At 39.3% G+C, this 14,735-nt stretch overlaps 1 protein-coding gene across 1 annotated transcript; it reads left to right on the forward strand.

Annotated features, from left to right (window-relative positions):
- Window positions 1-4,440: 4,440 nt before the first annotated feature.
- On the forward strand, window positions 4,441-5,737 carry LOC133804907 (glucuronoxylan 4-O-methyltransferase 1-like). The gene has a single exon (XM_062243014.1). It carries the CDS (start codon window positions 4,672-4,674, stop codon window positions 5,605-5,607), a length of 936 nt encoding a protein of 311 aa, XP_062098998.1. The 5' UTR covers window positions 4,441-4,671; the 3' UTR covers window positions 5,608-5,737.
- The last annotated feature ends 8,998 nt before the right edge of the window (window positions 5,738-14,735 follow it).

Raw genomic sequence — 14,735 nt, forward strand, 5'->3', positions numbered from 1 at the left:
TTGTGAGTAACCCTTGGCCACTAACCTTGCCTTATACCTCATAGGATCTGTAGGAGTTATGCCTGGTTTCAGCTTATAAATCCACTTACACCCTATCACTTTATGTCCCTCGGGTCTAGGTACCAATGTCCATGTCTTATTTTCATTTAAGGATCTCATTTCTTCTTCCATGGCAGCCTTCCAATTGTATGAATCTTTTCTCATTATAGCTTCAGAATAACTGGCAGGCTCCAGATTTGGTGTTGTTGACATAGCAGATAAAGCAAAAGCAATTATATCTACTTCAGCAAATCGGATAGGTGGCTTAACCTTCTTTGTCTGTCACGAGCAAGTTGATAATCTTTCATATTATCCTCGTGTTGTTCATCTATGTCATCATTCTTTTCATTGATTTCTGAAGGAGTTATTTCCATTTCTAATCCATTTAGTTGATCTACTTCTTGTTCCTCGGTTCCTGCATCATGAAAAATAGTACCCTTCTCATTTCTTTTAAAAGGAAAATTAAGCTCATTGAACACTAAATCTCTAATAATTATTGTTTTAGAAGACTCAATGTCAAATAATTTATAACCTTTGACTCCTTGAGGATATCCTATAAAAATACATTTAGTAAACCTCTTTTCTAGCTTATCATAAGTTTGATGTGCATAGACAGCACATCCAAAATTTTTAAGATGAGTTAAGTTAGGTGATTTACCTGTCCATTTCTCTTCGGGTGTAAGGAAATTATTTGTTCTGTTGGGGCTTCTATTAATCAGGTAGCATGATGTACTTAAGGCTTTTCCCCAGAAAGATTTCTTTAGTCCTGACTCAAGTAACAAGCACCTCACTTTATTCAGCAAGGTTCTATTCATTCGTTCTGCTGTCCCATTCTGTTGAGGGGTTCTCACCACGGTTCTGTGTCTTTCTATACCATAGTCTAAACACAACTTATCAAACTCATGATTAACATATTCCAAACCATTATCTGTCCTTAATGTTTTGATTTTAAAACCAGTTTGATTTTCAACATATGTTTTCCATATTTTGAATTTGTCAAGACATTCATGTTTGTGTTTAAGTAAATAGACCCAAACCTTTTTACTATAATCATCCACTATTGACAAAAAATAGTTGTTACCTCCTCTTGTGGCTGTTCTACTAGGTCCCCATAAATCAGAATGTACATATTCCAATATTCTTGTAGCTCGAAATTTGCTTGTGTCAAACTTTAGTCTATGTTGTTTGCCCTGTACACAAACTTCACAAAATGCTAAGTTTACATGTTTATAATTTGACAGAATACCTTGTTTGGAAAGTTCAATGAGTCCAACTTCACTGGTATGACCCATTCAGAGATGCCATGTCTTTGAGTCCACTGTGTTTTGTTTCACAAATGAAGCTTGGGCTGGTAGTATTGTTTGCCCATCTAACACATATAGACCATTTCTTTTAATCCCCTTAAACACCACTAGCTGTCCTCTTGTGATCCTCATAGTACCTTTGCCAATTTTATAATTGTATCCCTCATCAGCAAGAGTTCCAAGTGAAATCAAGTTCCTTTTTAAATCTGGTATGTATCTAACTTTATTCAAGATTTTGACTGTTCCATCAGAATTCTTGATAGCTATAGATCCAATCCCAAGAACCTTGCCTTTATGATCATTACCCGTTAATACACTGCCTTGTTCTACTTCATGTAAATCCATAAAACCAGTTTTTAATGGGGCACATGTGATAAGTACACCCACTATCCAATATCCATTCTTTAACTTCTCGATCTTGTGAGACTGCAAGAACTTCTCCATCTGAACTATAATAATTGTCTCCTGTGTTGCCATCTTGCTGTGTGACTTTAGACTCTTCTTCCCTTTTCTTTTTCTTAAGCTCCCAGCAGTTCTTGATGAGATGTCCTACCTTGCCGCAATGGTGACATTTTCTTGTTTCTTTAGGCCTAGAATTCGACTTGTGATGCCCTCTGAATGACTTCTTGAATGATTTATGTGAAAGTGTTTCTTTGGTTGTCTGCCACAAACCATTAAACTCTCTTCTGTTCTTTATTGTTTGGCTGCCTTGTCCCAAGTCATTTCTGCATCTCGTGATCTTAGTGTGCTCAAGACATCTTCCAAAGTCAATGTATCTCTACTATACATTATGACAGTTCTCATCTCTTTGAACTGATTTGGTAAACTATTCAAGAGTATCACAGCTTGATCCTCTTCTTTTGTATTATCCCTCATGTTGTTCAAGGCTAATACCAACTTTGTCATGTCATCAAAGTTCTGCTCTAGAGTATTCATGGCATTCATCTTGAAGCCACATAGCTTTCCTTTAAGGAATATTTTCGATGCTGTAGACTTAGTCATGTAAAGCTGTTCCAACTTATTCCATAGTCGAGCAGCTGTTTTTTCCCCAATAACTTGCCTTAACACATTATCAGAAAGATTCATTATTATGGCTGACCGAGCTTGTCTTGCAATCAAGCTCTTCTCTTCAAGACTTGAAGAATCCTTCTCTTTTGGTTCATTAGCATCCTTCGTGTCACTGATTAGGGCTTCATCAAGTTTTTGATATATCAAGATTGCCATCATCTTCTCTTTCCACAGATTGAAGTCACCCGTTCCATCAAATTTTTCAAGATCAAACCGTGTAGATGTTGATGTCATGGTGATGACTGAGATCTTGATCTGTAGTTGCTTGTAGCTTTGATCTTATTACCCTAGTAACCTGGCTTCTGATACCACTGTGGGAAGAAAAACAGAATTTAAGGTGAAGATCAAAGCTAAACAAATATCACTTCTAAACTTATAATATCAGAAACTTTAAGTTCAAACAGAACAAATAGTTTATCAATGTTAAGTCCAAAAACATATGTTAAACAAATATGAGTAATAAGGAAGAAGAACACCAAAGCTTATCCTGGTTCGGCTAACCAAAATAGTTAGCCTACATCCAGCTTTCCCCAAGGGTTTTATTGATCTTTGACAATTATTTCACCAAGATTACAAAAGCTCATAATTGGTAAGAATACACCAATCTTATCTATACAAGAAAACCAGTAGATCACCAAGCTAATCACTCTCAAAACACTCTGATTTTTCACTCAAGAATGAACCTTTCACAATACAAAGATTTCCTCACACACTCGTACAAAGATTCAATCAACTCTCCTAGGAATCCTCTGAGCTGAAACCTTGTGTAACAGTACTTCTTGGCAAACCTCTTCAATCTGAAACCAGAGCCCTCTTCTCAGTTTTCTCACTTATGTTCCTTCTAAAACTTGAGCCTCACACACACACATATATATTGATATTCAAGAACTTGGACAGCTCAGCTAAGTTCTTTAAAACCAAGAAACAAACTTATGTGGTGTTTAAAAGAAAAAATAACAGATAATTAGTTATATCATGATTACAATATTTATCACAGTAATTACTATCAATTTTAAATAATATTTATTATATAATATTATTTTTCTTTATAATTACTAATTATCTTGCAAAAACATAATAATAAGAATTTATAAGTAATTACCACTTGACATCTAAGCACACTTTGTATTTTTAAAATATAGTGTAATTACTATCGTTCTAATAATTACTAGAATATAGTCTATTAATTATAAAGTTGTTTCCAATCACAAAACTATATGCATGTATTTTATACATATAATTGAGACTAGTAGAGATCAATTTTGTACTTTAGTACAGGAAAGAAAATGACTTATCAACTTCTGAATGTAATATAATCGAAGTATCAAAGTACTGCATGGCAAATAGCGATGTCACACATGTACACTACATAAATATATTTTTATAATTATACAAATTAGGACGTAAATTTGGATAGTGCCTTGGTAGCTCTGTATCACCATTCACCACTACATAAAATATAACAAAAGAACCTGACGTTATAACCACTCCTCATCTCGTTCTTAGATTCAACACGTAAACCCACTTCTAAGCCAGCACATCCATATTCCTTTCCAAGGCAATAATTTTCTTCATTACCCAATTTTATACACCAAATCATTAACCCCAACTACCTTATCACTTCTTTCAGATACATGAAAAGGATGTTAATATTTTAAATAATAATAATAATCATGATAATTAATATTATTTAATCGACAGACATATTTCTTGGTCTACCAACCTTTGTTTTTTTGTACCAAACGTTGCGGTAGCTCCCCCACTCTTTGCTTCATTTTTAAGACAGAAGTATAAAAAGTAAAATATTTTCAAATACTAAAATGTTTAATTTGATGGTTAAAAAACTTAAAAACGATGTTTGCATGTGAAAAATCATTTCTTCTTCTTCTTCTTCTTCTTCTTCTTCTTCTTATTATTATTATTATTATTATTATTATTATTATTATTATTATTATTATTATCATCATCATCAACTCTGATCTAATTTATATTACCATAATAGAAAAATACAGAATCAATCAGCAAACAAAATTCTAATTAAAATAGAATCCTTTTTCTCTTTCCTATAATTTGTTCAAAGTCTTCTCTTTCTGTTAGATCAGATGGAAATAAAAAGCTCAAATCAACATCACAAATAACAAACTCACAACACTATTTGATCCTCTCCCCCATCTCCAAAATTCTTTGATCCCATTTATCTCTCTTTCTTTCACTCAGCTCATCAAAGTTCCAAACCCAGAATTTAGAGAGAGAGAGAACCATGAGGACCAAAGTAGCTCAACTTATTAGTCTAAAACTCACTCTCTCCTTATTCTTCCTCTTCTTCCTCATTCTCATAATCAGATCAAACTTCTCTTTCACTAATGTCTCTACTCCAGCCACCGTTGTCTCACAACAAACCCACCTCTCAAATTCAACGGACGATCATGATCACGACGATCAAAAGACTACGTCTACAGCTGCAAACACTGACTGTGCTAACAATATTAATATTAATGCTTCCCCAGTACAAACATGTAACAAAACGCCGCCGTCTCTGGCCAACGCATTGGTCCACTACGTAACGACGAACATCACCCCACAACAGACCCTCAAAGAAATCTCAGTCTCCATGAGAATCCTCGAGAAGAAGTCTCCATGCAACTTCCTCGTCTTCGGACTAGGCCACGACAGCCTCATGTGGAACGCCCTTAACTACGGCGGCCGCACGGTCTTTCTAGAGGAAGACAAGGCTTGGATCGAGCAAATCCAGCGTCGTATACCGGGTTTGGAGTCGTATCACGTTGAATACGACACTAAGGTCCACCAGGCGGACGAGCTGATGAAGATCGGTAGTAAGGCCGGGGATTGTCAGGTCGTCGGGGACCCACGATTCTCCAAGTGTCAGCTTGCACTGAAGAACTTCCCCAGTGACGTCTACGACACCGAGTGGGACCTAATCATGGTCGACGCGCCTACAGGGTATGTCCTACACGCGCCGGGGAGGATGACCGCCATTTACACGGCGGGGCTTATGGCGAGGAATAGAGAGAGTGGAGAGACTGACGTGTTCATCCACGACGTGGATAGGCCCGTAGAGGATAAATTCTCTAAGGCTTTCCTTTGCGAAGGGTACCTGACCGAAGAAGAAGGGAGGTTGAGGCACTTCACTATTCCCAGCCATAGGGCCCGTCTCGGCAGACCATTTTGCCCTTAAGATATAGGATTGACAGTTGAGTTGATATCGGATAAAGCGTCTTTTGCCTTGTTAAATTTTTTCTCGCCTTCAATTGTAAGCCAATAATTATTATTTTTACTGTAAAATAAAACTGCTCTTTTTATTTCAATGATATTTTATAGATGTACAAGTGATATTACATAATTTACTTGGATTTGGTTTACAATTAGAGATTTAAAAAAAAAAAAAAAACTATTAAAGTCTAGACCATTGTATGAATTAAACCAAAATTTAAAACTCACATATAAATGTTAATGATCATATTGGTGTCGTTCAATGATGAAAGTCAAAGTTGTTACTGTGAGATAGTCGAATTCAGATCATTGATCAAAATAAGTAATGTGAATAAATAATTAATTAGAGAGAAAATTAGACAAGAAAATAATAAATGATAGATTTTCATTAGGTTTATTATAAATTATACTTAGAGGTATGATTCTTTTTGATTATGTTGTTTTGTGTAAAACTCTAAATTTACTATCTTAAATAGACAATATATTTTATAGCTCAAAAATATTTTTTTGACAAGTTTGAAGCAGTTGTTCCGACAGGTTTATAATCTGTCGCGACAATTTGTTTTCTTTAGTCTTAATTCTTTAGAAATCATCATATTTGTTTATGACAATTGTATTATTTGATATTCGTCTATATATATTGATATTCACCGAGAAAAGATCATTTTATTTATAAGAAGATTTTTCTTTAAATAAAATATACTTTCCTTTTTTAGACTTTGATACTTTTTGTCAACTGATTAAAGAATATTTTGTGATATTTTTTATTGATAAATTTCGTGATATTGGCTGGCTGTTAAAAGAAAGGTTAAAAGAATGTAGTTTCTTTATTTTAAAAAAGGAAACTTTGTGTAATAAAGAAAATTTATAGAGATATCTTTTTATTTAAAAAATGATTTTAAATTCCCTTTTATTGTGATTTTTGGAATTAATATCTTGGATTAATTTGTAAGGTTTGCAAATAATTCCTTATTTAGTTTGATTCTCACAATAAGTTTATAAAATGAATTTGTATCTTGGTTTTATAAAGAAAATATTATGTGCTTACGAATTCATTTATGGAATATTTGTCTTTTGATTTTCGTGCTGCTCAAGATAATAAACTTTGGGAAATACAATCTTTGAAGGAATTAATTATTATTTCTATCTTGAGAAATTTGATCTGATGTAGGTATTAGCTGTCCCTGCAAAATTTGCGTCTGTCGGATCAGTGATTAGTGCCAAAAAAATACACATTTGTTGATTTTAATTGTTAAAATAAATTAAGTTTTAATTAATATTTTCATGGAATTAATGTGATATATTCTTACATTGGAAATATTTGATCTTAATTTAATTTATTTATATTTTTTAGAAAATAAAGTGTATTTTGGCACTTGGAAACAAAGAAAAAAGAAAGCAAGAAGGGAAGAAGTAGAACTGAAAATACAGTGGAATTGTGGTATTTTTGAAATAATATTGCCCAGGTCAATTTCGGCCCAAATAGCCCACGCCCAGCCCTTCCTTTCTCCCCAGCGCACCACCTGGCGTGCTTCCCTCGCGCCACGTGTCTCATCTGGTGACCCACATTCCCTTGATGCGTCCATCAAACCCAACCCAACGTAATCCTCTTAGCATCCCAGAAGGACCAGCTGAGTTCAACCATCCCAATGAAACCCAGTACTCCCAAGGCCCAATGTAAACCAGCGGCCCAACTTGCCTCTTCCAGCAGTCATTCAAAGCCCAGCACCACATTGGCCCAAACCGAAGGCCAAACTAAAGCTCCCCCAACGCAGGCCCATCTGAAGCAGCCCAACCCTCCCAGCCAGTGCCTACGTGGCACACTCCCATTGGCTGGGAGTGGGTAAAAACCCACTTCTGCCACCAACCACCTTTAACCCATATTTTGTGGGTATTGGGCCTTGCAAAATTGCTATTTTGAGCTTTAAAGTTCATACTCTGTGGTATTTTAGAAAAATGACATTTTGACCATACACCAAAATAACTAGGTTAATATTTATAATAAGATTTGATTTTTTAAAATCTTATTTTATTATTAATATTTCAGATTTATTTTGTAAACCACATTTTGTTGTTTAATTTCTTTTTAGTCATTTTCTCCCTCTATAAATAAGGACTCTCATTTTACATTTTGTATGTAATTTTTAGATAGCAAAACTCTACCAAATTTTAGTCTCAATTCTCATATGTTCTCTCTAGAATTTCATAAGAATGTCTAACATAATAGGCTAACCTTCTTAGGAAGGTTAGGATGATCCTATATGCACTATGACTTTGTTTGGTATTTTTGATTCACCATGTGCTTAAAGTTTATATATTTTAGTGATTTATTTTCTTTCATCTCTATTTCTTCATCTTGTTATCTATATTTGTGTTTACTAATAGTATATAGATTTTTTCAAGCACTTTCTATGTATTATCAAATTAGTAAAAATAATATAGATAATATCTTCATCATTTTCTCCATCTCATTCATATATATTTACTTTTGCTAAAATCTATATAGAATTAGTCATGCTCTTTCTATTTATTTTATAAATAGTAAAAGTAATATTTGTGCTAGGTTTCATGTCAAATCTTTTATTACATTATTGCCAATGTGTTGACCCAGATTTTGGTCAACTGACACAGAGTCAGAATATGCTTGATGTGAATGAATGCGTTGAAAAGAACCGAATGACAAAAAGTAATAAGAATACGATATTTTATAGTGGTTCGGCCCCAGGATCTGGTAATGACCTACGTCCACTTAGATTGTTATTGATCTGAGAATCAAATGAGTGATCAAAGAACAAGGGTTCAATGAGTTTCACTAACCTCTGAAAGACAATATAATATATCAAGTAGAATTACTCTAGTCTCAAATAATTCAAAAGCCAAAAGTCCCCCCCCCCCCCCCTTGAGCTATCTTTCTCTATTTATAGGCTCAAGGGGGATTACATGATTTTGTTGGCGATATTCTCTCCTAATTAACCGGATATCCAGGAGATTATGTGAGTTAAATTCGAGATTTACAAAGATCTTTATAGTAATATTACATTGCATGCGGAACCATCGACCAGACTGGTTGTAGGTAAGATTGGGCCGCCTCCTGCTTATAATGTGTCTTCTGGTCGATACACTAGCAGAGCTCTTCCAGGTGTCAGCCACGTGTCCAGGGATCACTTGCCACATCATCAATGCCAATTTTTTGGATAACATTTGCCCCCCAAGTTTATTTATTACGAGCAATAAATAAACTTTTGAGCGAACGACCCTTCGGTAACCCCGCCATACGTGTCAGAACCCTTCGTGTGCTCTTGGAAAAAGCAACCTACTCCTGTCTAATCATGACTTTTTGGTTCCCCAGTAATAATTCGACGGCTATTCCGCTTCCCCATACTTCGAAAAAGGGAAACTGATGATTACACCTTTTTTATCCCACAAACAAACTTATATAACATCTCCAAACTTCCCTTTTTCCTTTTACGCATGCCATTGCCTTCTCAAGAAACCCTAAAAACCAGAGCTTCAATCTTCTCCCGAAGACCGTTCTTCTGCATTTTCAAGACTCAGCCCGAGAGTTCCTTGATTTCCGAAGACTCTTTACCAGTCTCCACGACCATCTTTCTGGTAAGTTTTTGAATCCTTATGCTTCAAATTTTCATAATGCATGCTTCTGTATTTTGACTGTTTGAGTTCATCTGCTTTTGGTTTGAGATGCTTGTGAGTAGAATGTCTTGTAGGCGAAAAAGGTTACGAGTTAGTTTAATAGTTGGGATCATACTTTTAGGACGTAAAATCGAAGTAAAAATTCGATCTTTGGGCTAGTTGGAAAATAGGTTTTTCCCGCCCTAAGGGGAGTTGAAAAAGCTTTTTTGAAAAACTTTTTGCTTTCACCCTTTGATCCGTTTCTCAAACTGTTCGTATGGAAAGATTTAGCTTTTTGTTAGAATGCTGTTGTGTAAAAGCTTGACTTTTATACTCGACCAACGCTATTCTAAAAAGCCTTTAAAAATTATCTATCCTCACCTCCCCATTCTTCTGTTTGCAGACCTTGATGCTAGATTTGTGGGGAGGTGAACGGCCCATTGACGATGATCTTCTCGCCCATCTGCTCGAAGGCGAAGAACGACCGACCGACCGAATTCACGAGATTCCCTTTTCACGATCTTCCTCCAGACCTCGTCCTTCTCCTCCTCAAATGGCACGCTCTAAATCCCTAGGCAAGAAAAGACCTGAATCCGACGATAATCCAAACCCTCCTGCCCAGCCTGATTCGCAGGCCAGGGTTCGTTCGACCAGTGGCCGAGAAAATCCTGCTCCTGACCCTAACATCCAAACTAGAGCCCGCCCCCGCCATCAGAATCTGCATGATGTCGAGTGATATTTCTCCCCGACCAGCCTAGTGACTCCTCGGATGCTTGCTAACTATCTTAGGAAGTATCCTCTCACAGGGGTCACTCTCAAAATTCCTGCTGCAGACCAAAGGGCTAACCTCCCCGGTGGTGTATACAGTGCTTGGTCTCGGTACCACATAGAGGCGGGGGCTGTGCTCCCGCTACATCCTTTTTATCAGGGGGTGGCTAATTATTTTGATGTCGCCCCCTTCCAGATTACTCCAAATGGATATAGAATGCTGGCCGCACTCTATATCCTGTACAAACTTAAAAACTGGCCAGAACCTACCCCTCATGAGGTCAATTATCTTTTTGATCTCAAGTCCAACCCTCAACAGTATGGGACGGGCTTCTTCCATCTTTGTCACCAGGAGACAAACCGGACGTTCCTGAGTGCCACCACGCACATATCCAATGTGGGGCAGTACAGCAAGGAGTACTTCCTTACTCCGGACATAACCAGCAACAACTTGGCCTTCGCTCGAGGAGGTAAGTGCTGCTTTTACTGGTCGGTATTTTTTTTATCAGCGAATTTCCCTTCATTTTTCTTAAAGTGCGTTTTGTCTTTCAGGCCCATGGTTACGTCCGACCCCAACACCAGAGATGGTGTTGAGGTCCAAGGCACTGGCCAGGATGACGGATGCAGAAAAAAGCGTTAAGTCCCTGGTCACTGATGATAATCTGAAGCTGGCTGGCCTCCTGGCTCCTCGCCATGAAACAAGAGGATCCGTGGTAACCGATGCCACTGCCGAGGGGGTTCCCGAGCAGCAACCTCCTGCGTTCCCTCCCCGAAGGAGGTCGACGGGGGTTACAATCAGGGAGCCCATGGGCAATCCTTCCGCAGAAAGGCCTTCTGCTCCCCAAGGCAAGGGGAAACAAAAGGCAAAAGAGCCGGTTGTGGACTTAGGGGAATCCTCCGATGAAAACGGTACAGTAATTTCGCTTTTAAATAGCTTGCCAATTCCCTGTCACTTGTTTGACGGGGAGGGAAACTTTACATATACTCCAAATCTAGGGCCAGACTTCTTCGTGCCAGATAGTGAGTGTGTGACTAATAGAGTCAATAGTATAGCGACCAGTAGTTGTAGCTCGAGTATTAACTTTGTGACCTTCTTTTCCGTTTGATAAAGAGTTTTCATCTGCCCTTATCTTACCCTTTGCATGTGTTTACTTGTATGCAGATATGGCCACTCCCAACGTCTTCGACCTATACCAGGCTGAGGAGGAAGAGGAAGTTCCTCAGCTCCGGCGAAAGTCGTCAAGGAGACACAACTGCGAAACAAGCCAGGGACCTGCCAAAAAGAGTCGAACAGAAGATCCTTCCAAGGACGTGCCAACTGGGCAAACTTCTGCTCATCCTTCGGCTCCTGCTGAGAAGGAGACTCCTCCTGCTCCGACAAACCCTCCGGCTGCACCCATCAGGGAACAAAACAAGTGGGAAGAAACTCTTGGGGCCAAACTCTCGAGTCGCGCCTTACGAGCAGCCAAAGACCGCCTTGCGCACATCGTGAAGAACGACCGCGTCAAGGATGCAATGGTTGAGGCAGAGAGTATGGGGGTTGACCAAATTCTGAACAGGACCCTGAACGAAATTTCTAGCGTAAGCATTTTTCATCTCTCTAGCCTTTGTCTTTCCTCCCTTGCAACAGGCTCTAACTTTTTCCTTTGTTCACAAGCTTTGCTGTCTGCAACTGCTGCTCGTACCCATGCCCAAGCCTCTATCGACCAGGCTCGGGCAAAGGCCATTGAGAGGTACCAAGTGAAAGCAGCCGAGGAGCTCTCGGCTGCAGAGGCCAGGCATGCGAAGGAGTTGGAGGCGATCGCTCAGCAGAGGGATGCTGCGGTGACCAAGCTATCGGAGGTTGAAGCTTCGAAGGCAGCTGTAATAAAGCAGAGAGAGGAGTATCAGGAGGCCAGCCGAGTCCAGTATCGCGAATGCAAGCGACTGGGCGAGGAGCTCAAGTCCAAGGACGAGGCCATCGCTACTCTTGAGAGCCAAGTAGAGCAATTGAAGCTTGACAACTCCAAAAATCTGGAAAGGTATAAGAACGCGACGCTCCGGTGTTTTTACAACTTTTGGAAAAACAATCAGGGCGCCAACTTCGGTTATCTTTCAGAAGATGTCAGAAATGCTGAGCTGGCCCGCTGTACTGGTCAACTGGCTGAAGAGGAGGCAAGAGCAAGGATCCCTGCTTCCGTAAGCATTGCTGGTGCAGAGGAAGAAGGAGTTGCCGAGGATGCTGCCAGCCAGAATGCTGATAAAGACCCTCCTGCTCCCAATGCCTCTTGAGCTTTTTTATTATATATTTTTTTCTCTTTCTTTTGATTACACGACCCAAGGGTCGTGATGTAAAGAAAATATCTTTTTTAAATTTTGCTGCATGGGCAGCAAACTTTTCTTTTTATTTGAACAGTTACATCCAAGCAGTGATGCTTGCGGTGTAAAAGATTGCATCATGATGCTATAACATTTTCATTTATTATAACATTTGTCCGTATGATCGAACTTAGCATAGTACTTTGGCTTGATTTAACAAAATAGAAATTTTGAAAAATACTCTAAGTACCTTAGCATGCTTTCACTCATTTTGTTCATGTGTTTACATACCTCATGGTACGCTTTGCTATCGATGTGCCTTATATGCCCCCCAAGTGATCGAGGAGCTTTAGGTCCTTGGTCACTTGCCTTGACCATGACCTATTCGAACATTTCTGCTCGGGTGAAAAAGTAATGCTTGTAATACAGCAAAACAACACACGTAATGAACAAATACTTGTAAATATAAATTTACAAAGGTTGGCAAGAATGACTGGCTGCGCACAGTCCCTTATAATCTCGTATTAAAAATGGACTAAACATATCTTTACGAGTGATTCTAAAATAGAATCTTACATATATGAGCGATTAGCCATACAACCTGGCTAATTCTCTTTGCAACACTTGTAAAAAGTAAAATTTAATACAAGCCAGTCCTTTAAGAAGGACTGTTCACTGATAATACTTGCGCAGGTGTTCCCCATTCCAATATCGTGGAACGAGATCTCCGTTCAGGCGTGCAAGTTTATAGGTGCCCGGATGAAGGACTTCTTCAATCTGGTAAGGTCCTTCCCAATTAGGTCCGAGTACTCCAGCAGTCGGGTCACGGGTATTTAAGAAAACTCGTCGTAGCACCAAGTCACCGACGTTGAATTTCCTTTCTTTAACTTTGGAGTTAAAGTACCGGGCGAATTTTTGCTGGTACGCAGCAACTCGGAGCTGGGCCTTTTCCCGTATCTCATCAATTGAGTCTAGGGACTCCATCATTAGTTGGCTATTTTGGTCCTGGTCGTATGTTACGCGTCGATGTGAGGGGGGTTCTACCTCGACAGGTAACATAGCCTCATATCCGTAAGCCAAAGAAAATGGGGCATGTCCTGTCGGTGTTCGGTGAGACATTCTATACGACCAGAGGACTTCAGGTAGTTGCTCCGGCCATGCTCCTTTAGCGTCTTCAAGCCTTTTCTTCAGGGTGTCCTTAAGGGTTTTATTCACGGCGTCGACCTGCCCGTTTGCTTGGGGATGCGCAACTGAAGAAAAGCTTTTAATAACTCCGTGCCTTTCACAGAAGTCGGTGAATAAGTCGCTGTCAAATTGGGTTCCGTTGTCTGAAACTATCTTTCGGGGCAAACCATAGCGGCAAACAATGTTCTTGATGACAAAGTCAAGAACTTTCTTGGTTGTTATGGTGGCGAGTGGTTCAGCTTCGGCCCATTTAGTGAAGTAATCGACTGCCACGACTGCGTACTTTACTCTGCCTTTTCCCGTTGGTAGGGACCCAATCAAATCTATTCCCCACACCGCAAAAGGCACGGACTTTGCATTTGTTTCAATTCATTTGGAGCCGCTCGTGGAATTTTGGAGAACCTTTGACATTTATCGCATCTTCGTACAAACTCCATCGAATCCTCGTTCATAGTTGGCCAGAAGTAGCCTTGCCTTAGAATCTTCTTTGCCAAACTCTGCCCCCCAGCGTGATCCCCGCAGAAGCCTTCATGCACCTCTTTCATGAGTTCCTTAGCTTTTTCTGGTGTTACGCATCTGAGTAGTGGCATTGAATATCCTCTTCGGTACATAACACCATCGACCAGTATGTACCTAGCGGCTCGCCTTTGTAGAGTTCTGGCTTTGTTTCTATCTGTCGGTAGCACACCGTTCGTCAGATATTCCAAGTAAGGTGCCATCCATGTATCCTCCATTCGAATCTCCATATTGGTCTCAACCGCTTGTATGCTTGGCTTACCCAGTCTTTCCACTGGCACAATGTTCAAAGTGTCAGCATCTTTTGCGCTCGCAAGTTTTGCTAAGGCATCTGCGTTTGAATTCTAATCCCGCGGTATTTGTCGGAGGGTATACTCTGTGAACTGGGCTAACAGGTCCTTTGTTTTATTTAAGTAGGCCACCATTTTTAAGCCTCGCGCATGATATTCCCCTAGAACTTGATTCACGACCAGCTATGAGTCACTGTAAATATAAAGTGTCTTTATGCTCATATCTTTTGCCATTCTCAATCCAGCGAGGAGCGCTTCGTATTCGGCTTCATTATTTGATGCGGTGAAGTCGAACCTGATGGCGCAGTGAAATCGATGCCCTTCCGGCGTTATCAATATCACTCCCGCTCCAGCGTGGGATTCGTTGGATGACCCATCCGTGAATAACTTCCATGAAGGAGTTTTG

Source organism: Humulus lupulus, chromosome X (genome assembly GCF_963169125.1).
Source record: "Humulus lupulus chromosome X, drHumLupu1.1, whole genome shotgun sequence".
NCBI classification, from domain to species: domain Eukaryota; kingdom Viridiplantae; phylum Streptophyta; class Magnoliopsida; order Rosales; family Cannabaceae; genus Humulus; species Humulus lupulus.